The sequence below is a fragment of the Phacochoerus africanus genome, chromosome 2 (genome assembly GCF_016906955.1).
Source record: "Phacochoerus africanus isolate WHEZ1 chromosome 2, ROS_Pafr_v1, whole genome shotgun sequence".
NCBI lineage: Eukaryota > Metazoa > Chordata > Mammalia > Artiodactyla > Suidae > Phacochoerus > Phacochoerus africanus.
In genome coordinates, this window is record NC_062545.1 from 279,294,570 (window position 1) to 279,312,269 (window position 17,700).

Below are 17,700 nucleotides of genomic sequence, written 5' to 3' on the forward strand. Positions count from 1 at the left end.
CCTTTTCCGGACTCCGCGAGGGCTGAGCCTTCTCTTGGCCTCCTCTGGCCTGCTGCCCAGGATGGGCCTCCCCAGACGCTAGCTCGGGACTGTCCTCAGCCCTGCGCGCCGCCTTGTACAGGCCCAGCCCTTCCCGTGTCCAGGCGCGTGCCTCCCCCGCTCCTCGTGCGCGACCGCGCGCTGCCCCGCTGCCCCAGGGGCCCGGCGCGCACCGACCCCCGACCCGGTGTGTGCAGTGGTGATGCCAAAAGGAATGTCACGAAACTTTCGATCAGTGTCGCTTGTTGCCTGCAGGGAGTGTGAAAGAGGGGACCGGGCAAGAGCCGAGGGCAGCCGCAGCCCGCTCACGCTTGGGCGGTGCCGGCCGCAGGGCTCCCGGGGTCCGCGGGCGAGGCGGTGCCGGAACCGGGCTCCGGCAGTCTCTTCGGCCGGTGGCGGGCGGCGGCGGCGGCGCGGTGGCGGCGCGCGCGGCAGGCGGTGAGCAGCGAGCCCAGCCCCAGGCAGGCGGCCAGGCTGGCGAGGAAGGAGGCCGGCCCGAGCGCGTAGACCACGGCCAGGTCGCGCAGGGCAAGCGGCTGTGCGCAGCGGCTGAAGGCGGCGTCGGGGAGAGCGGCCAAGGGGCTGAACGTCAGGCGCCCGGGTGACACGCAGAGCAGCGTCTCGGCCTCTGCGGGACACGGGCGCGGCGTCAGGCGGCGGCGGCGAGGGCCCGGCCCCGCCCGCGCTCCCGAGGGCTCACCTGGCGCGCTGCTCGGGTGCCGGCGCAGCCAGGCGCAGAGCGGGCGCAGCGCGCAGCCGCAGGCCCAGGGGTTGCCGCGCAGGCGCAGCGTGTCGAGGGCAGGCAGGCCGGCCAGGAGACCCCGCGCGAGCGCCGGCAGCTCGTTGTCCCGCAGGTTGAGCGCGCGCAGCAGCGGGAGCGCGCCCAGCGCGGCGGGCTCCAGGCGCGCCAGCCGGTTACCCGCCAGCGAGAGGTCGCGCAGCGCCCGCAGTGGCACGAAGGTGCCGGGCACCAGCACCTCCAGCTGGTTGGCGCTGAGGTCGAGCTGCTGCAGCGCGCCCAGGCCCCAGAAGGCCCACGCGTGCACCCAGCGCAGGCCGTTCTCGCGCAGGTCCAGACGTAGCAGCGCGCCAGCGCCCACGAAGGCGCCGGGCGGCAGCGCCTGCACGCGGTTGTGGTCCAGCAGCAGAATACGCACGCTCTTTCTCAGGCCCCCCGGCACGGCGGGCAGCGCGCGCCCGGAGCAGTTGGCCTGGCCGCCCGGAGCGCACACGCACGCCTCCGGGCAGTCCGGGGCGCCCGGGGGTCCGGAGGGGGTGGCTGCTGGGAGCGCCTGGGTCCAGACTGGCCACGGCGACAGCAGCAGTAGCCACAGCGGCGGCAGCCGCCGCGAGAGAAAGGAGGGGCTGCCCATGGGGGCACCAGTTGGAGGCCAGCTGCCGGCGCGTCTCTGGAGCCTGTCCGTCCCTGGGGCGCCGGCACAAATATTAACTCTCCGGCCCAAGTGCAGGCAGTTCCTGTCCCACAGCTGGTCCCGCGCCTAGGGTGGAGGCTGGGCACACAGCCAGCGCCGGGCACTGCCAGCCACCTGTCCCGAAGCTCTGAGCTCTCCTTGGCTCCACTCCAGCAGCAGCACTGACAAGAAGCCACCCCTCTCTTCACCTGACCATCGGCGTGGTCCACCACCCCACACCCTGGTGAGGCCTGAGCAACTGGACCACACCGTCCGTCGCCCCCGCCACCGAACATCAAACTCAGGGATGGACACACGGAATGGGACCTGGAGGGAGCCCAATCTCCGCCCGTCTCTGGTGCCACAACGTGATCCCAGCGCACACATGCACACGCAGCCCCATGGCGAATGACTGCTGGGGCACAAGCACCCTATTCAGCCTGAGCCCAGAGGACAGGCTAGGGGGGTAGAGGGCTGCACACCTGCAGAAGCAGGGGGCATTGTCACTCCTGCCGCACCCTGCCCTCCAAGGACTCTCCCGGAACTTCAAGGAGACTGTGGGTGGCGCAGGGGCACCAGCCCAAATCCTCCTGTCAAACACTGCTCCCTCTGGAGTCACCGGAGTTGCATCGGTTCCCTGGGGTGGGGGTGGGGTGGCAAGGGCCCACCCGGGCCTGCCAGCTTCATGGGACAAAGCAGCAGGAACGAGCCGGGCTGAGGCCACGACAGGAGGAAGTGGAAGGACCAGGGGTGGGGCTCCCTACCCTGGAAGGTGGACAGGAGGCGCCTAGCACGGGCACTGGGCACCCCACTGAAGATAAAGGAGGCGACCCGAGTGTGTGCGCCCACACCCTTCCCACGGCCCAGAAGGCATCTGCACAGGGGCTCCCGGGGGCAGCAGGGGGAGGCTCAGAAGCACTAAATACTATTTATTTCCCCTCCCTGAGCTGCCCCAAGCCCTACTCAGGTGGTGGGGGCGGGCGGCTCCTCCAGGTTCCCGGAGTCCATGGTGATAGCTGTGAGGCCTTGATCTTCCAGGGGAGGCATCATGGAGGCGTCCAGGTCGGGGTCCATGAGGTGGGACTCCACGTGCACCGTGTGCAGGTCCATGCGATCCTCCTGAACCCCAAAGTGCCCCACCAACCTGCACAGCACGGTCCAGGTCAGGCGGCCTTACGTATCCGAGCCACCCTCCCCGGGGCCAGCAGCAGGGACCCCAGCTCACCCTCAGGGTCCTCCCCTGGAGTCACTCACCTGCTGTCCATGTGTCCAGGGCATGTTTCACTGGGGGGCAAAGGTAAGGTGTGAGTCCGGGAACAGTGGGGGTGGCCTCCAAGAGCCCAGAAGTGCTCCGCACCCCTCTCCCCAGTCCAGCCTGGGAAACACCATTCCCAAGTCCCTGGCGACCTCGCCCAGGAGCAGAGGGCCCTCCCCTGGCAAGACCAAGGGCCTGGGATGGGCAGCGTAGCGGAGAGGCCCTCATCCACCCACCCTGACCCCGGGGCTCACGCACCCCTTGGCTCGAATGACGCCAATCGCCACAATGACGAGGGCGCAGAAGCAGCTGGCGCTGACACCCGCCAGCACCACCAGCAGGGCAATGAGGGCCTCGCGGCTGAGGCCAAGGCTGCACTCGCAGTAGGTTCCAGCTGCAGAGACAGGGCCCACAAGGCCAAGGGTCTGTCGTCACCTGCCAGCGGATGGCCCCCGAGGCCACCCCGCACCCCGGTGGGCCAGCAGGACGAGGGAGGGGCCCTGGCTGGGGGCGGGGCTTGGGGACAAGAGGAGGCACCTGCAGCAGGGATGGACAAAAGGGACAAACACAGCAGGCCAAGCGGGCTGCCAAGCAGGCAGGAGTCAGGCTGGGGACAGGGGGCCATGTCCAGCCCCCGCCCCGCGGCACACCTCTGGACGGAACTCATCGGAAGGTGCTGACCTCACAGTGGGGCTGTGAGGCCGGGGGCGGGGGCAGGGCCCGTGTGCTGCACTGCCCTTGGGTGCTGGGTGCTGGGATTCGAGGCGCCCTGGGCGGGCGGCCCCGGCTCAGGGGGCAGGGGCCTGGGAGTCATCCAGGTGTGCCTGGCCGGGTCCAAGGCAGAGGCTGACAGGGCTGCCCTGGTCTTGGAGGGACAGCCCTTCACAGTGAAGGGGGCAGGGCCTGCAGCTGGGCCCCGGGGCTGCGGGGGCAGTGGTCTGGAAACCCAGCGGGTCCACGGTGGTCAACCCAGGTCAGGATAAGGACCGCTGTGGGTCACCATCCTCCCCCCAAGACTGGGACAAGCAGGGGCCTAGGGAGGCTGGGGGTGGGCCTGCCCCCACAATGGCCAAGCACTGTTCCCAGGCACCCTCTAGAACAGGCAGCTCAGAAACGGACGCAGACAGCACCGGAGGCTCTGGCTAAAATGTGTCATTACAGCCAGACCCCACTGCCCCCTCTGAGGTCTGTTCCCCACGCAGCTTCCCGCAGAACAGGCGAGCACTGCCCACAGGAGGCTGGCTCCCCGCCCTCCTCCCCTAAGGCTCTGCCAAGCAAACGCAGGCAGCAGGAGGAAATACCAGCACCACGGCTGACCCTACAGGGAACGGGGGGCAGGGCGGAGGGCACCACTGGGTTACAGCCAACCCCCGGTCACTGGGGACCTCCCCGACCCTCACACAGGTGCCCCCTCCTGGTGGCAGCTCCTGGCACACCTCTGCACCTGTTGGGTGATGTGTGACCTGAGACACTGGGTTTTACCACACTTGTCCACAAACAAGTCCGAAGGGACGCAGAGCAGGTGTGTCCGTGCCTGGCAGCTGGCACTACCATCCTGCCAGGCCAGTCCAGCGGGTCTGCCTCCTGGCTGGGGAGGCAAAGGCAAGGCCAGCCCAGTACCAGGCAAGAAGCCCCCCTTGTGACCAAGAGCACAGCCTGCCCCAGCGGGGTGGGCCCGGTGGAGCCCAGGTGGGGGGGCGCTTGGCCTGTCTGTCCCCACGGCGCTAAAGCCGAGCATCTCGTCCCTTCTTCCTCTGTGGCAAACAGAATCCTCTGGCTAAGAAGGCAAAGCCCCAGAAACGGGACCCACGTTAGGGCCCCCGTGCAGAACAGGCCAAAGAGGAGGGCGGGGGGGCTGTGGCCCAGCCTGCCTGAAGCTGGTGTCAGGCCTGGGAATGCAGTGGGCAGGACAGAGGAGACGCTCGTCCCAAAGGGCCACTGTTACCTGCGGGGACAGGGACACCAGGCTAGAGCGGCTCCAGCCTGACAAAGCAAGATCGGGGCCATGGAGGCTGCACTGCTCAGCACAACTCTGAAGGCCCCAGGCCTGGCAGAGCCAATGCCTTCCCTGCCTCCTGGAGCCTTAGCACAAGGACAACGCTGGCACCCGGTACTGGCCTTGGAGACGACAGGCCTGTGCGGCAGTCCGCGGACAGCTGGATTCACTGGGCCCCCGGCTGGCTCCTGACCCTGTAGTGGGGCTGGGGCAGGAACTGGCCTCTTTTTTCTTTCTGGCTGCACCCACGACCTGCTCATTCCCAGGCCGGGTGAGCCACAGCAGTGACAACTCCCCGTCCTTAAGCGCTGAGCCACCAGGGAACTCCAGGAATTGGCCTTGCTGAAAGCACATGTCACTGTAAGCCACCTGACCCTAAGCAAGTCCCAGGCAGCTCCTCGTGCCTTGGCTTAACTGGGGACTCCCGGCCACCACACATCCCACATGTTCTGACAGCGCCCACAGGCCCCAGCAGCAGCCGTGGGGAGCTGGACCCACAGGACAGACAGAGCGAGGGTGACCTGAGGGCTCCTGTCTGGGGCCAGAGGGGTGCAGGGTTCCCCGGTGGCCCAGCACTTAAGGATTCAGCACTGTCACTGAGCTCAGGCCGGATCCCTGGCCCGGTAGCTTCCGCATGCTACAGGTGTGGCCGGAAAAAAAAAAAAAAAAAAAAAAAAGAGGCCCGAGCAGTGAGGCTCGAGCTGGAGCCAGGCTGCTGAGCCCTGTGAGCTCTGGCCAAGCCACAGGCCTGGCCGAGCCACAAGCCTGACGTGCCAGGACCCCTCCTGGCCTGGAACCCAAACAGCCGCGCGGCTTCCTGCATGTGCCCCCGGGGGGCCAGGCCCCGCCAGAGGGACAGCCTGCATCACGTGCCCGCGAGGGCCCACAAAGCCAGCAGGACAGCGAGAGGCAGAGGAAAGGTCTGCTTTACTCGGTGCGGGACGGGCGTGTCAGCCGCAGCTCTTGGGCAGGCGGTAGACGCCGGCGGCGTAGACGAGCTGCTGGTCCCGCACTTTCTTCTGCAGGAAGCCCTGCAGCTCCTGCAGGTCGATCTCAGCCAGCGCGGGGCCGGTCACCACGAACATGCGCAGCATGCTGTAGATGCGCTCCAGCGAGAGGCTCTCCAGGTTGGTCAGCATGGCCTGGATGTATGTCCAGAAGAGCTGGGGGACAGCGGCGGCTCAGTGGGCGGGCGGGCCCCCCCCCCCCCCGCAGGGCCGCCACCTCACCGGAGGCCAAGCCGGGCGCCGCCCCCGCCCCCGGCGCACCAGCAGCTCCTCCTCCTTCTGGTCGGCCTGCGAGGCCATGCCCGAGTCGCTCTCGTCGTCACTGTCGATGAGCACCATGCTGTCCCGGTCCTGGGGCCGCTCCTCCTCCACCACCGAGAAGGTGCCGGCCGGCTCCTCGCGCAGCACACCCTGCTGCAGCCACACCGACATGCGCCGCCGCAGCAGCGCCACGGGCATCTTCACTGCCTTGCTCAGCTCCTCCAGGGTCCAGCTGGCTGTGGGCGGTGGAGGGGGGGGGGCAGGCACACTGGGTGCACTGGGGGCCACCCTGCCTCCCAGAACCCGGGACCCAGCTCAGCAGGACTCAGACGGCCCAGCCGGGCGAGGGGGTGGGGGGCACAGGAAGGGGCTGTTGCCTGCGTGACCTTGGGCCACCTGGGCCAGGGCTGCCCTCTGCAGACACAGAGCAGTGCCCGGCACTGGCCCTGGGAGCACGGGCTCACCTTGGTCCTGGAAGTACAGCAAGACCACTGCCTGCACAGGGGTCACGGCCACAGACAGGGTGCGGTCGGCCAGCTCCACATCCATGGTCACCAGGCCCAGGGTGTGCTTCCAGCTGAGTGTCCGCATGGCCTGGGGAGGGCTGGGGTCAGCACAGGCAGCCCAGCTGCTCTGCTGGCTCGGGCCCCCCTCCCCACCACCACAGGCAGGGGAGCACACGGCAGGGCCCAGCTCCTGCTGCGTAGCAGCACAAGTGAGTGGGGAGGGCCACCATGCCCCCGGGAACGTCCCGTCTCAATCCCGGACCTCAGACTGTGATCTGACGTGGGAACAGTGCCTCTGCAGGTGTCACAAGTGAAGACAAGGCTGGTGGTCCTGGAGTAACGTGGGCCCTCACCTACCACCACTGGTGGCCCAGAGGGCGGTGGCTGCACACACACGGGGGAAGACAGAGGCACCGCTGCGGCTGCATGAGGCAAGAGGGCTCGCCTGCGGCCCCCAGAAGGCGCACAGCCAGGCTGACAGCTCCAGCCCAGACCCTGGCCTCCGCCGCTACGTTCCTGTCGTTCTAAGCCACCTGCTTCTTGGTCCTTTGTGACAGCAGCCCCAGGAGGAGGCTGAGGGTGCTGCTGTTACAAACTTCAAGAGAAAAAAAAAAGTGCAAGCAGCCGTGGTGTTGAGGGGCAGGGGGAGCTGGGAGAGCTGTGAGCTGCGCGCTCCTAAAAGCCTGCATTGCCCCGCGGAGAGCCTTGGTAGAGAGACGGCAGAGGCCGTCCTCAAGAGGTCTGCTGAAAGGAGGACCCTGTCGCTGGAGCTGGAGAACAGGCAAGCTTGTTGTGCAGCGGCAGGGACGGATCGTGGAGGGTGGCAAGCGGCACCTGACGTTTGGCTGCGATTTCCAAGCCGGGAAGGTGCGGCCTGGCTGCTCCTTACAGTTTGCAGGCCACGGGAGGGAAACCAGGAAGAAATCGGTACAAGCACCAAGGAACCAGCACCCGGCGCCTGGCATCTTCCCACATGCTCTGGGGAGTCGAGGGGCCCCAGAGGTGACGTATGTCAGGGTGGCAGCAACCAGCAGCGGCCGCCGGCAGGAAAGCCAGGACAGTCAGAGCCCCATCAAGGGACTGGACCGTGAACCGCGCGGAGGCCAACAAGGGTTCGGAGAATTTTCTACCAGTGGAAACGACATCAGCCTGAACGGAAAGGGAGGGCCAGCCAGGCAGGAGCCTGGCTCGGCTCGGGCAGAGCCTCGGAGATGCAGATACCAGATACCTGGCCTGGCCTGGCAGAGCGCGCCCCAGCCCAGCCCAGCCGCGGGGCCAAATTCCCTCCCCGGATTTCAGCCCTGCTCAGGGGCGGGCCCTTCCCTGTCGCCCGTGGAGCGGGGCTGTCTGCCCATCACCAGACGTGGGAAGCAGCGAGGTGCTCAGCTGGCTTCACAGGTTCACAGCTGAAGAACTGTGCCCCAGTTCTCCCCTCACCCAGCCTAGATGCTATTTGTTTGCTTTAAACTTTCTTTTTGGCCACGCCCTTGGGACGTGGATGGTCCAGGTCAGGGATGGAACCCACGCCACAGCAGAGACCTGAGCCGCTGCAGTGACAGCGTCAGGTCCTTACCCCGCTGTCCAACAGGGGAGCTCGCAGACATGGTTTACATGTGGAGGTTTGGGCTCTGAGCTGCTGGAAGGGGAACACTCCAGGAAGGCTCAGCTGGGCTGAATGTACTCTGCGCGTGAGAAGGACGTGAGGTTTGGGGGTCCAGAGGACAGGCTCCTATGGCCTGAAGTGCGACACCCCCCCCCCAAAAGATGCTGAAGCCCTGACCCCCGGGGGGCCTCCGAAGCTACCTGGGAAATGAAGTTATTCCCGTGTGGTTAAAGCGAGGTCGTCCTGGGGTACAGTGGGCCCTTAATCTGGTAGGACTGGTGTCCTTGTAAGAAGAGGGACAGGGACAGCAGGAGAGGCCGTGGGCCAAGAGGCAGGGGACAGAGCGATGTGCCTACAGGCCGAGGAGTGAGGCCTGAAAGAGGCAGGGACGCCCTCTCTTGGAGCCTCGGGAGGGAGCCCTGTGGACCCCGATCCTCAGCTTCTGGCCGCCTGACCTGAGACGAGAGCTCCGTGCTGCTTAAGGCCCATCTGCGGGGCTCGGTCCCGGCCGCCACGCCGGGCCAGGCGCTGCTGAGTCGGCCCACAGCCCCTCAGCTCTGAGTGGGGAGGCAAGGACCAAGCCCACTTCGTGGAGAGAAAACGGAGACACGGCTGGCAGCTCGCCCGGGTCACCAGCAGGCCCTCTGGCACCAAGGCCATGACCTTTACCACCCTCACGCCAGCCCAGAGTCAGGCAGGTGCGAGGCACGAGGTCGGCACAGACCTGGGGCTGGGAGCCTGGCTGGAGGGAGGCAGAGGCACATGGCCGCAGGCCTGCCTCTGGCCCAGCTCCGGGGCTGGCTGTGGCCACTCTGGCGTCCGGCTGGGTTTAGACCAGGTGTCCTGGGCTGCGTCTGGGTCAGTCCAGGACGGAACTCAGGTGGAAGGCAGCGGGGCCTCCGCTGGCAGGTGTGCTGGAGCAGCGGGAGGCCGTGTGCAGCAGGGCGCCGAGCACACGGGCCGCCACACAGACATCCCCCACCAGGAAGGTGGGCGTGCAGTGCCAAGGCCCCACACCCAGGTAGGAGCAGGGAGCGTGGGGGGGCCCTGCACCTCCCTCGTGCGGGGCTGACCACACCCCGGCTCCCTGCCAGGCCACCCCCCGCAGGGACCGGCCGCCCTGCACCGTCCTGTCCCTCAAGAACGAGAAGCCTTAACAGCAGCCGCATCTAGACAGCTAAGCCGGACGAGCCGCCACCCCTCTCGCTGGCCTGGCCCTGCCACTCCGGTACGAGGGGTCTCCGAGCCCTGACTTCTGGCCCCCCATCTCCAGGGGTGTCCCAAATCCCTCCAGGGCTGGGGGTCTGCACCCTGGAGACCTGTGGCCACGCGGGCCCCACACCCCAGTCAGCCTGATCAGCCAGAAACCTGCCTCTCCACCTGCACCCAGAAACCCGGGAGAGCCTCCTGGCCCTGCCTCTCTGCCGAGGCGCCTGCCCCGAGCCTCCCCAGGGAAGGAAGGGTCCTCAGGCCGCAGACCCCGCCCAGGCCAGGCTCCACCCACCCTCGCCTCTGCCCCCGACGCCGGCCCCAGGCCCCAGGACGGATGGGATGAGGGAGACACTCGGCCAACGGGCCCCCCCCCCCCAATCTCGCCCGATCCTGGGGCATCCTGACCCCAAGGCACAGCTCCCAGGGACGAAGCCGCGGAGGCGCGGGACGGGGAGGGTCACGGAGCTCAAGTGCCTCAGGCGCAACCCGGAGGCTCCCCTGGAGGCGGCTCCCGGGCAGACACCCCTGGGGGAGGCCTGGCCCCCAACTCTGTAAGCACAGCAGCGGCCCCTAGTCCTGAGGCCGAGGGGACAGGGGAAGAGGACCCCGGGCAGCAAGCCGGCTCCTGGCGCCCATGCGCCCACGGGCTCCCGGGACGGCGGGCTGGGGCCACGGGGCCCCACACAGGCGCGGCAGTACCTTGAGCTTCTCGTACTTCCTGCAGTAAACCTCCAGCGCCTCGCGGATGTCCTCCGGGACCTCCAGCTTCTCGTCCTTGAAGGGCGGCCAGAACTCGCTGGACAGGATGACGGCGTAAACCCCGAACGGCGGCTGCTCCTCCGGCGGCCGCTTCTCGTCCTCCTCGCGGATGTTGGCGTTGATGCGGCGCGAGTCTGCCATGTCCTGGGGTTGGAGGGGGGGAGACGGGGCCTCGTGACGGCCGGGGCCGCGGGGCGGGGGCCGGGCTGCGGCGGGGAGCTCCGGGCGCCCACCTTGAGCATGACTTCGCAGAAGTGCATCGGGGCCTCGCCAAAGCGCAGCTTCAGCAGCTCCACGTTGCGGATCTCCCTGGAAGGACGCCGCGTCAGAGGGGGCGCCGCGCCCACCCAGCCAGCCCCTGCAGCCGCGTCCCCAGGGGCTGCAGCCGCCCTCCCAGGGCAGGACACACCCGGGCAGGAGGCGAGGCCGAGCCCTGCGCCCGCCCCATCCCCAGGAGGCCAGGAAGTCCCGCGTCCCACAGCCCCTCGCCCCTGGCCTCCCCGGGGCAGCAGCTGGGCACAGGCCGTCCCTGCCAGGCTTCAGGGGCCCGGCGCGGCGCCCAGGGCTGACAGAGGTGCGGCGGGCCTCACCGCTCAGGGCTGAAGCTGAACTGGTGCAGGAGGCGGTCAGCCAGCAGCGAGCGGTACTCGTTGATGAAGAGGTCCTTGCTGCCGTAGATGCTGACCAGCAGGCTGATGATGTCCGAGGAGCGCCGTCTGGAGCTGGACTTGCCTGCACGGCACAGGGCACCGCTGGCGCCTCCGGAGACGGAGGCGGGGCCCGCCTGAGGCACACGAAACACCTGGGGAGCCAGGCCGAGGCGGGCACGGCCCCCGGGCTCCCTCAAGCTCCAGAGCAACCAACAGAGCAGAGCGCTGGCCCGGCTGCGCCCGCCCCACAGCCCGGAGCCCGGCGGGCGGGCAGGCTCTGACCTGGGTCTGCGTCCACAGGGTCGGGCACCCAGTCCTCCGGCTCGCCAGAGTCGTCCTCGCTGTCCTGGCCAGTCTCTAGGCTTGCCGGGTCCGTCTTGGACAGCTCGACAGCCAGGTCCCCCGTGCCATCCGAGTCCCCGGTCAGCCCCGCCACGATCTGCCGCACCGTGTCCTCACGCGTCCTGCCAGGTGCGAGGCCCTCACCGCCGGCTCCGCCGGCCCCCACGACCCCCCGTGACGCCAGCAGCCGGCAGCCACATGCTAACAGTGAGCCTGTGTGACCGCTCCCCCCCCCCCACCCGATTAGAAAGCCACGGTCGTCCGAGAGCAGGAGCCAAGGACTACACAGACCCAAGGCCAGGCCACTGGTGGCCGAGGCAGCAGCTGTGAATCGGGCCAGCTCCAGATGCTGCCCGCAGGCACTGGGTGGCTGGGCGGGACCCCGCTTCACACGCTCTTTTGCTCTCTCACACACACACAAGACACACACTCTGTCTCCAACAGACAAGCGGAGTCTACCCTTCGCGGGAGAAAAAGCGGAACACGAGGCATCTCGCTGCCGCTCAGCCCGGAGCCCGGTGAGGGCCAGGCACCGCTGCGCAGGGCGGGGGTGGGGGTGTGAGGTGCGCAGCGACGCTGGGCAGCGCCCGGGGTCGGCCCGCGGGGCCCACCTCAGGTAGCGGCGGATGGGCTCACAGGCCACGTCCAGGACGACCATGGATGGGTCCAGCGCGCGCAGCGCCTTGATGGCAGAGATGTACAGGGTGATGATGTCGCAGGTGCTCACGCCTGGCCGGGCGGGGGGGACCAAGGTCACGGGAGGGAGACCCAGGCGATGGGCGGGGAGCGGCCCGCGTGCGCCGCCGCCCCCTCCACGTTCCCCTCCCGGGCAGGGGCTACTCTGAGCCTGAGGGCCCAGGGCCGCCTCTTCACCCCACCCGCCGCAGGCCCCGGGGTTGGGAGCCTGGACCCCTGGCTCCCGGGTCTGGGCCCCGAGGTGACGGGCGAGCCGGCAGCCGCGGCGGACCTGGGTGGAGGAGCCGCGTCTCCAGGGCAGCCTTGAGGGACACGAGCAGCTGCTGCCGCTGGTCGGTCCTCTCCAGGCAGTATTTGAGGTCCTCGATGGCCGGCCGGGAGTCTGGGAAGTCTGCGGGAAGAGGCCTGGTCCTGGCACACGCACACGGGCGCGCACACACTGTGCACGCAGAAAGACGCCCGGCAGCAGCCCAGAGCGAGCAGCCAGGCCTCTGCGGGCTGCGGCAAGGCGCCTGCTCCGGCCTCGTGCAGCCCTCACGCTCCCTGTGCCCGCACACTTGACCACCGCCACCCCGGGGAGACAAAGTGATGCCCAGAGCCAGCCCAGAGCTGCCCAAAGGGCCTGCCCAGAACAGCGACCAGGCTCACCCGCCCCGATCCAGACCCCGGGCTGGGGCCAGCTCTGCTCAAGACCCCAAGGCCCAGATCCGCCCCCCACAGCACCCCCCGCCAAGAGCTGGAGGCCAGAGGGGCTGGGAAGGTCCCCCGGGCGGGCGGGGCTGACCTCGGATGATGCTGAAAAGCTCCTCGATGCGCAGACCCGCGTAGATGCGGTAGAAGAACCTCTGCACGTGGCAGCGCCAGCGGCGCAGCGTGCTGCCGGCCTCCGCCGACGCGGGCCTGGAGGGGCCTTCCTGCAGGAACACCTTGCCCAGCCAGCCGACCACCCTCTCGATCCACTGGGGGGAGAGCACAGCCGTGGGGAATCCCCGAGGCCAGAGCACCCGGAACCCACCCTCACCTCTGCCAACAGTGGCCCTGATGCAGGGCGCCACATCCGGGTGGACAGACACACCCGGCGGGTGACACACCCAGCAAGCCCCCCAGGCGGCGTTTGGCGGGACGTCCCTGAGGGTGGGCAGGTGGGTTGACAGGAGACGCTGCGGCACGGAGGCCTCGCGCGTCCCCCACCGCTGCCTGGGCGCGGCAGACCTTCCCTGGGGCCTTGGGCTCGCACCAGACCCCACGGCGGGCACGCTCGTTTTAAACACCACCGCCACGTGCAGCTCACCCACAGTCAGGAAACCCAGGCCAGGACGCGGGGGAGCGAACAGGGGAAGTGGGAGCAGCGTGGTGGGCCCCAGAGCAGAGCCCTGAACCACGCCCCACAGCCTGGATATCCCGAAGCCCCCTCAGTGGGACACCTCAGGCCCTGGCACTGCCTCCAACCACGCGATCCTGCACAGACCTCACGGCAACGGCACAGACTCCTCCTCGCTGTCACCGGGGTGGGCACAAAATGGCCAGCCTCCACCCAGCACCAAAACAGCTTCCATCCCCAGCAAAGTGCTAATTCACTCCAGTCTCCACACACTGACCGCTTTTCTTTTGTCTTTTTAGGGCCGCACCCGAGGCACACAGAGGTTCCCAGGCTAGAGGTCTAATAAGGGCTACAGCTGCCGGCCTACACCACAGCTCACGACAACGCCAGATCCCTAACCCACTGAGCGAGGCCAGGGATCGAACCCGCAATCTCACAGTTCCTAGTGGGATTCGTAACCCACTGCGCCGCGACGGGAACTCCAGACCAGCCCCTTCTAAGTCCAAGAAACCTCCACCCCAGTCTCCGGGGACAGGGCCCGAGGCGCCTCACCTTGTGGAACTCGCGCAAGAAGGAGCGCTCGTACTCGCCCCGACAGCGGTCCTCCATCCTCTCCCGGGTCACCTGGTGCAGGGTGCTGGTCACGGCCTCCGCGCTGACCCGCTCCAGCAGACTGAGCCTGTGTCTGGAGGAGAGTCCTGGCCGTGGAGCCCACAGAGCACACACGCACCCGCCCTCGCCCCACCTCCCCAGGGCCGCCCTCTCCGGGGCACAACTGCTCCATGGGCTCAGAGGAAAAGCCGCCAGGAGGACAAAGCACTGGCAAATCCCTGCTGCCCTCCCCTGCGGGCCTCTGCCCAGGCTGGGGCGAGGGCCTCCCCTACGCAATCGCCATGGCTGGCTGCTGGGGCCGAGGACGCCTCTCCTGGAAGGGGCCCTCAGACAACGGCTAAATACAGCACTACTCTGGCCACATACAAATAACTGCAGCTGCCTCAGTCATCGACGCGTGTCGTGACTGTGACAGCAAGACTCCCGAGAAGGACAGGTTCCGTGTAACGGGCCACACCTCGGTCCAGCCCAAAGCCTAAATAAAGCTGCACTGCTGCCCCTTCACCGAAAGGAACAAAACTGTCCCAAGTGGCCACTGAGAGCAGAGGGTCCACACGACAAGACCTGGCTGGGACACCAACAAAGGCCTCTCCTCTCAAAGGCCGCAAAAGCAACCTGTTCGCCCAGCCTGTCGGGCTCATCTCCTAACTTGTCTTAAAGACAGGAGAACAGCAAGCCCCTCTTTCGCGAGGGATAAACGTCATTCCCCCACCGCCACCCCGACAGGCTACAGAAGGCACAGCAGAGCGCTGTAGGGCCCAGGAAATGTGGGATCCTGTCGGGCTTAGCAGAAGCAACGTGTGAAACCCCGAGCTAGTGTGAGTGACAAACACGCCTGTGACCAGGTGGAAAGGCATAAACTCCCAGCACAGTGTTCCCGGAGCCCCTCCTGTGGCCATGTCCCTGACTTCCAGGACAGGTGACAGAGACCGCCCCCAGCCGGCTCGCCAGCTCTCTCCAGAGGAGCAAGCAGGAGCCAGGAGGAACAGGCAACGCAGGTGCAAGTACTCACAGGACTTGGCTGAGGTGGTGGAACTGCTCCAGTGCCTGGCGGCACCAGCACTGTTGCTTGTCACTGCCACACCCGGCGCACAGCGGGCTCTGCAGAAGGCGGTAGTACCGGCGACGGGCATACCTGCTGTCCAACTCCCCCTCCAGTTCAGGGTCTGTGCCTCCTTCCCCTTTTCTCTTACTCTGCATGTACACTCTCAGAAAGCGCCCATAGAGACGCTGGACCATCTCCTGAAAAGGTCTGGGGGTGGAAAAGAACAGGACGCCCCGCACGGTGGTGTGGACCTTTTCGCGAAGCCCCTGGGCACCAGTGCCCATGAGCAAGCCCAGGCGAGTCCACTTCTCCAGGAGCTCTAGACTCCGCAGGTAGGGATCCAGGCGGCTCTCCAGCAGACCGAAAGCATCGAGGAGCAGCAGAAGGCACTGGGGCTCGTCCGCGCAGTTCTCGCGCTGGGAGATGGTATTCCAGAACTCGAGGGCGATGCTGGCCTGCAGGTCATTCTGGAGCACCTCTACGAACCATTCCTCCAGGACCGAGTGCAGTCCGTGGCTCCTGAGAACCTCCACCGCCGCCCGGAGCTCCTCCTCCTTTGGAGGGACCGCGCCGCTGGTCCGGGAGGATGCCTGGATTACAGAAAACTGTGAGTGGAAGGAAACACCACGCAGAGATGGAGAAGACGGTTACTGGCAGGCAAAGCGGGAAAGGCAGAGAGCAGGGGAGCCCACGGAAACGCCGCTGCGCTTCGCCGCAGGGATGCACGGCCGACTCTCGGAAAGGGCTGTCGAACCAGGAGGGAGTCTGGAGAAAAGCGGCACAGGGACCCGTAGAAACCCGAGGAGAGGCCGCGCAGGGTCCTGGGCACCCCACGCGGGCCCGCCGCCCTCTTCTCGGGCCTCACCAGTCCCAGTGCGGCCGGCGGCACCAGCCCGGTGCTCACGGTATTCCACGCTACCAGCAGCTCCTGGGCAGGCCCGGGGTCGTTCTGCTGCTCCGCCGCCGCCATCTGCGCCCACCAGCTCCCAGAGCCGCCCCGTGTGGCGCGGGGCGATGACGCAGGGCTGGGCGCGCGCGCGCGGCGGTGACGTAATCCGGGCCCGCCGGCAGGGATGCGGTAGCGGCGGTTGGAGCGGCCGGGACCCCGGACGGCCACCATGACCCAGCAGGGCGCGGCGCTGCAGAACTACAACAACGAGCTGGTCAAATGTGCGCGGCCGCGCGGCGGGGCTCCCTGGGCTGGCGGGGAGGGCGTGGCGTCGCCGGCCCGCAGGGCCCGGGCGGTGGTCGGCTCGCAGCGCGCGGCCGAGTGTGTTGTAGAGTCCGTAAGCGGCTGTCCCGGTCCGGGCGGCGCCAGCGCCGTCGGACCTGCCCGGCGCACAGCCCCGGTGTGGGGCCCGCCCCGGGCGCTTGGTATCTGTGGAGCGAGCGAAGGACGAGCGGCTTGAGCACGCACGGCCTCCCAGCCCCGCGCCGAGGGTTCTGGTGCGGTGCCTTCTTTAACCCTGAGTCCCCCGGGACGTAAGACACTGGCCTGGCTCGGGCGGAAGGTGGCCCAGCCGGCAGCCGCTCCTCCGCTGCCTTTCTCTCTCCTACCGAGCAGCGGGCTTCCGAGTTGGGGGGTGGGGGGCGGTGCCTTCTTGCCTGCCCTGGGCCCACAGCCCCTGCCCCTCTCGGCCCACCCCAGGCATCGAGGAGCTGTGTCAGAAGCGGGAAGAGTTGTGTCGACAGATCCAGCAGGAGGAGGATGAGAAGCAGCGGCTGCAGAATGAAGTGAGGCAGCTGACCGAGAAGCTGGCCCGAGTCAACGAGAATCTGGCCCGAAAGATCGCCTCTCGTAACGAGTTTGACCGGACCATCGCGGAGACAGAGGCCGCCTACCTCAAGGTGGGACTTGGGGCCTGCATGTTGGGACAAGTCCCAGAAGGGCCCACCGACAGGCAGGCCGAGGGCCCACTGTGGAGTGACAGAGCAGCTGCCAGCGTGGCTTGGACGGTACTTCTTCCTGCGTAACTCCCTAAGACCAGCAGGAGCCAGAGCGACTCGGCAGGGAGCGGAGGGTAGACTCAGGAGGAAAAGGGCCCTGGCAGGGAAGGGCTGTGGGAGCTTCCCAGAGGGGGGATGGTGTAACCACTGGCGTTTCTGCTCCCAGATCCTGGAGAGCTCGCAGACTCTGCTTAGCGTTCTGAAGAGGGAAGCAGGGAACCTGACCAAGGCCACAGCTTCAGAGCAGAAGAGCAGTGGAGGCAAGGATAGCTGACGAGGCCGCGGGCAGAGGGGCCCGCCTCCACCGCGCCCACCTAGGGCTTCGCCTCCAGCAAGTCTTCACGGCCTCTTTGTTCTTCACGGCAGCGGTTGCTTTCTGTCCTTGTCCTGGGTGCCGAGAGGCAGCTGCCAGCCACCACTGGCTCTGGGTGACAAGGAAGGCCTCGCTGCAGCTCACCAGCTGGGTGTCCTGGCCCTGTGCTCACACAGGTTCTGGGTCGGTCAGTTCTGCTCGGCCTCTGAGGGCCCCCACACACCCCTGGGCTGCAGGGAAGACCCCGCTTCTAGTCTCGGCACCATGTCACCCTCACCTTATCACTTGGCCAGCAGGTGCCCAGGCAAGTGGGAAGGGGCCAGGGCCCTCCTTCACCTCAGAGCTGACCCTGGGGCCGTAACGTCAATAAAGGTTGTCTTTGTTAAGATACACACCACCCTGCCGCCTGTGTCCTGGGTGGGGCTGCTGGCCACCCTGAGCCGGAACACAAACCCCTGCTGAGCTGTAGTGGGGCTCCTCTGTGAGCGGGCGAGGAGAGGGCCTGGCATGACTTTCCCTGTGACTGGCCTTGCTGGCCTTGGGGACCGCTAGGGGTGCCGCTAAGCATGTCCCGAGACGCTTGTCGCCCACCTTCCCCCTCAGGACTGCTGACCCCTTCCCCAAGCCCAGCACCCAGCCCAGCTTCAGGGAAGGCCGTGGTCTCGGCCTGGCGCAGGGAGACACTCTTCCTGGGGCCAGGTCCCCCGGCCAGGGCTGCAGCCCA

The 17,700-nt window shown here is 67.5% G+C and overlaps 4 protein-coding genes across 5 annotated transcripts; 1 reads left to right on the plus strand and 3 right to left on the minus strand.

Moving 5' to 3' along the window:
- Positions 1-265: 265 nt before the first annotated feature.
- LRRC26 (leucine rich repeat containing 26) lies at positions 266-2,249 on the minus strand. The gene is made up of 2 exons (XM_047769052.1): positions 740-2,249; positions 266-667 (listed from the first exon to the last, which is right to left on the minus strand). Exons 1-2 carry the CDS (start codon positions 1,410-1,412, stop codon positions 345-347), a joined length of 996 nt encoding a protein of 331 aa, XP_047625008.1. The 5' UTR covers positions 1,413-2,249; the 3' UTR covers positions 266-344.
- Positions 2,250-2,365: 116 nt separating this feature from the next.
- TMEM210 (transmembrane protein 210) lies at positions 2,366-5,324 on the minus strand. The gene is made up of 4 exons (XM_047769060.1): positions 3,244-5,324; positions 2,965-3,100; positions 2,706-2,735; positions 2,366-2,595 (listed from the first exon to the last, which is right to left on the minus strand). The coding sequence occupies exons 1-4, from the start codon at positions 3,371-3,373 to the stop codon at positions 2,415-2,417; spliced, it is 477 nt and encodes a 158-aa protein (XP_047625016.1). The 5' UTR covers positions 3,374-5,324; the 3' UTR covers positions 2,366-2,414.
- ANAPC2 (anaphase promoting complex subunit 2) lies at positions 2,992-15,733 on the minus strand. 2 transcript variants are annotated; one of them, XM_047769041.1, is made up of 14 exons: positions 15,582-15,733; positions 14,684-15,306; positions 13,612-13,744; positions 12,523-12,697; positions 12,010-12,129; positions 11,654-11,771; positions 10,983-11,164; positions 10,641-10,782; positions 10,284-10,359; positions 9,991-10,194; positions 6,435-6,564; positions 5,971-6,206; positions 5,634-5,865; positions 2,992-3,100 (listed from the first exon to the last, which is right to left on the minus strand). In XM_047769041.1, the coding sequence occupies exons 1-13, from the start codon at positions 15,684-15,686 to the stop codon at positions 5,653-5,655; spliced, it is 2,457 nt and encodes an 818-aa protein (XP_047624997.1). In that variant the 5' UTR covers positions 15,687-15,733; the 3' UTR covers positions 2,992-3,100; positions 5,634-5,652. The 2 variants fall into 2 exon arrangements, with proteins under 2 accessions (XP_047624997.1, XP_047624996.1); XM_047769040.1 differs by lacking the exon at positions 2,992-3,100 and having other exon boundaries at positions 5,611-5,865.
- Positions 15,734-15,746: 13 nt separating this feature from the next.
- Positions 15,747-17,368, plus strand: SSNA1 (SS nuclear autoantigen 1). Its single transcript, XM_047769059.1, has 3 exons — positions 15,747-15,886; positions 16,365-16,564; positions 16,830-17,368. The coding sequence occupies exons 1-3, from the start codon at positions 15,835-15,837 to the stop codon at positions 16,935-16,937; spliced, it is 360 nt and encodes a 119-aa protein (XP_047625015.1). The 5' UTR covers positions 15,747-15,834; the 3' UTR covers positions 16,938-17,368.
- Positions 17,369-17,700: the final 332 nt, after the last annotated feature.

Coding starts and splice junctions, on each gene's coding strand:
- LRRC26 (XM_047769052.1), bottom strand. CDS start 1,412: ATGGGCAGCCCCTCCTTTCTCTCGCGGCGGCTGCCGCCGCTGTGGCTA. Junction 668..739: donor GCACCCGAGCAGCGCGCCAG/GTGAGCCCTCGG, acceptor CGTGTCCCGCAG/AGGCCGAGACGCTGCTCTGC.
- TMEM210 (XM_047769060.1), bottom strand. CDS start 3,373: ATGAGTTCCGTCCAGAGGTGTGCCGCGGGGCGGGGGCTGGACATGGCC. Junction 3,101..3,243: donor TTTGTCCATCCCTGCTGCAG/GTGCCTCCTCTT, acceptor CTGTCTCTGCAG/CTGGAACCTACTGCGAGTGC. Junction 2,596..2,705: donor CCTGGACACATGGACAGCAG/GTGAGTGACTCC, acceptor CGTGCTGTGCAG/GTTGGTGGGGCACTTTGGGG.
- ANAPC2 (XM_047769041.1), bottom strand. CDS start 15,686: ATGGCGGCGGCGGAGCAGCAGAACGACCCCGGGCCTGCCCAGGAGCTG. Junction 12,130..12,522: donor GCTTTTCAGCATCATCCGAG/GTCAGCCCCGCC, acceptor CTCTTCCCGCAG/ACTTCCCAGACTCCCGGCCG. Junction 6,565..9,990: donor GGAAGTACGAGAAGCTCAAG/GTACTGCCGCGC, acceptor AGCCCTCCCCAG/GCCATGCGGACACTCAGCTG.
- SSNA1 (XM_047769059.1), top strand. CDS start 15,835: ATGACCCAGCAGGGCGCGGCGCTGCAGAACTACAACAACGAGCTGGTC. Junction 15,887..16,364: donor CAACAACGAGCTGGTCAAAT/GTGCGCGGCCGC, acceptor GGCCCACCCCAG/GCATCGAGGAGCTGTGTCAG. Junction 16,565..16,829: donor CAGAGGCCGCCTACCTCAAG/GTGGGACTTGGG, acceptor TTCTGCTCCCAG/ATCCTGGAGAGCTCGCAGAC.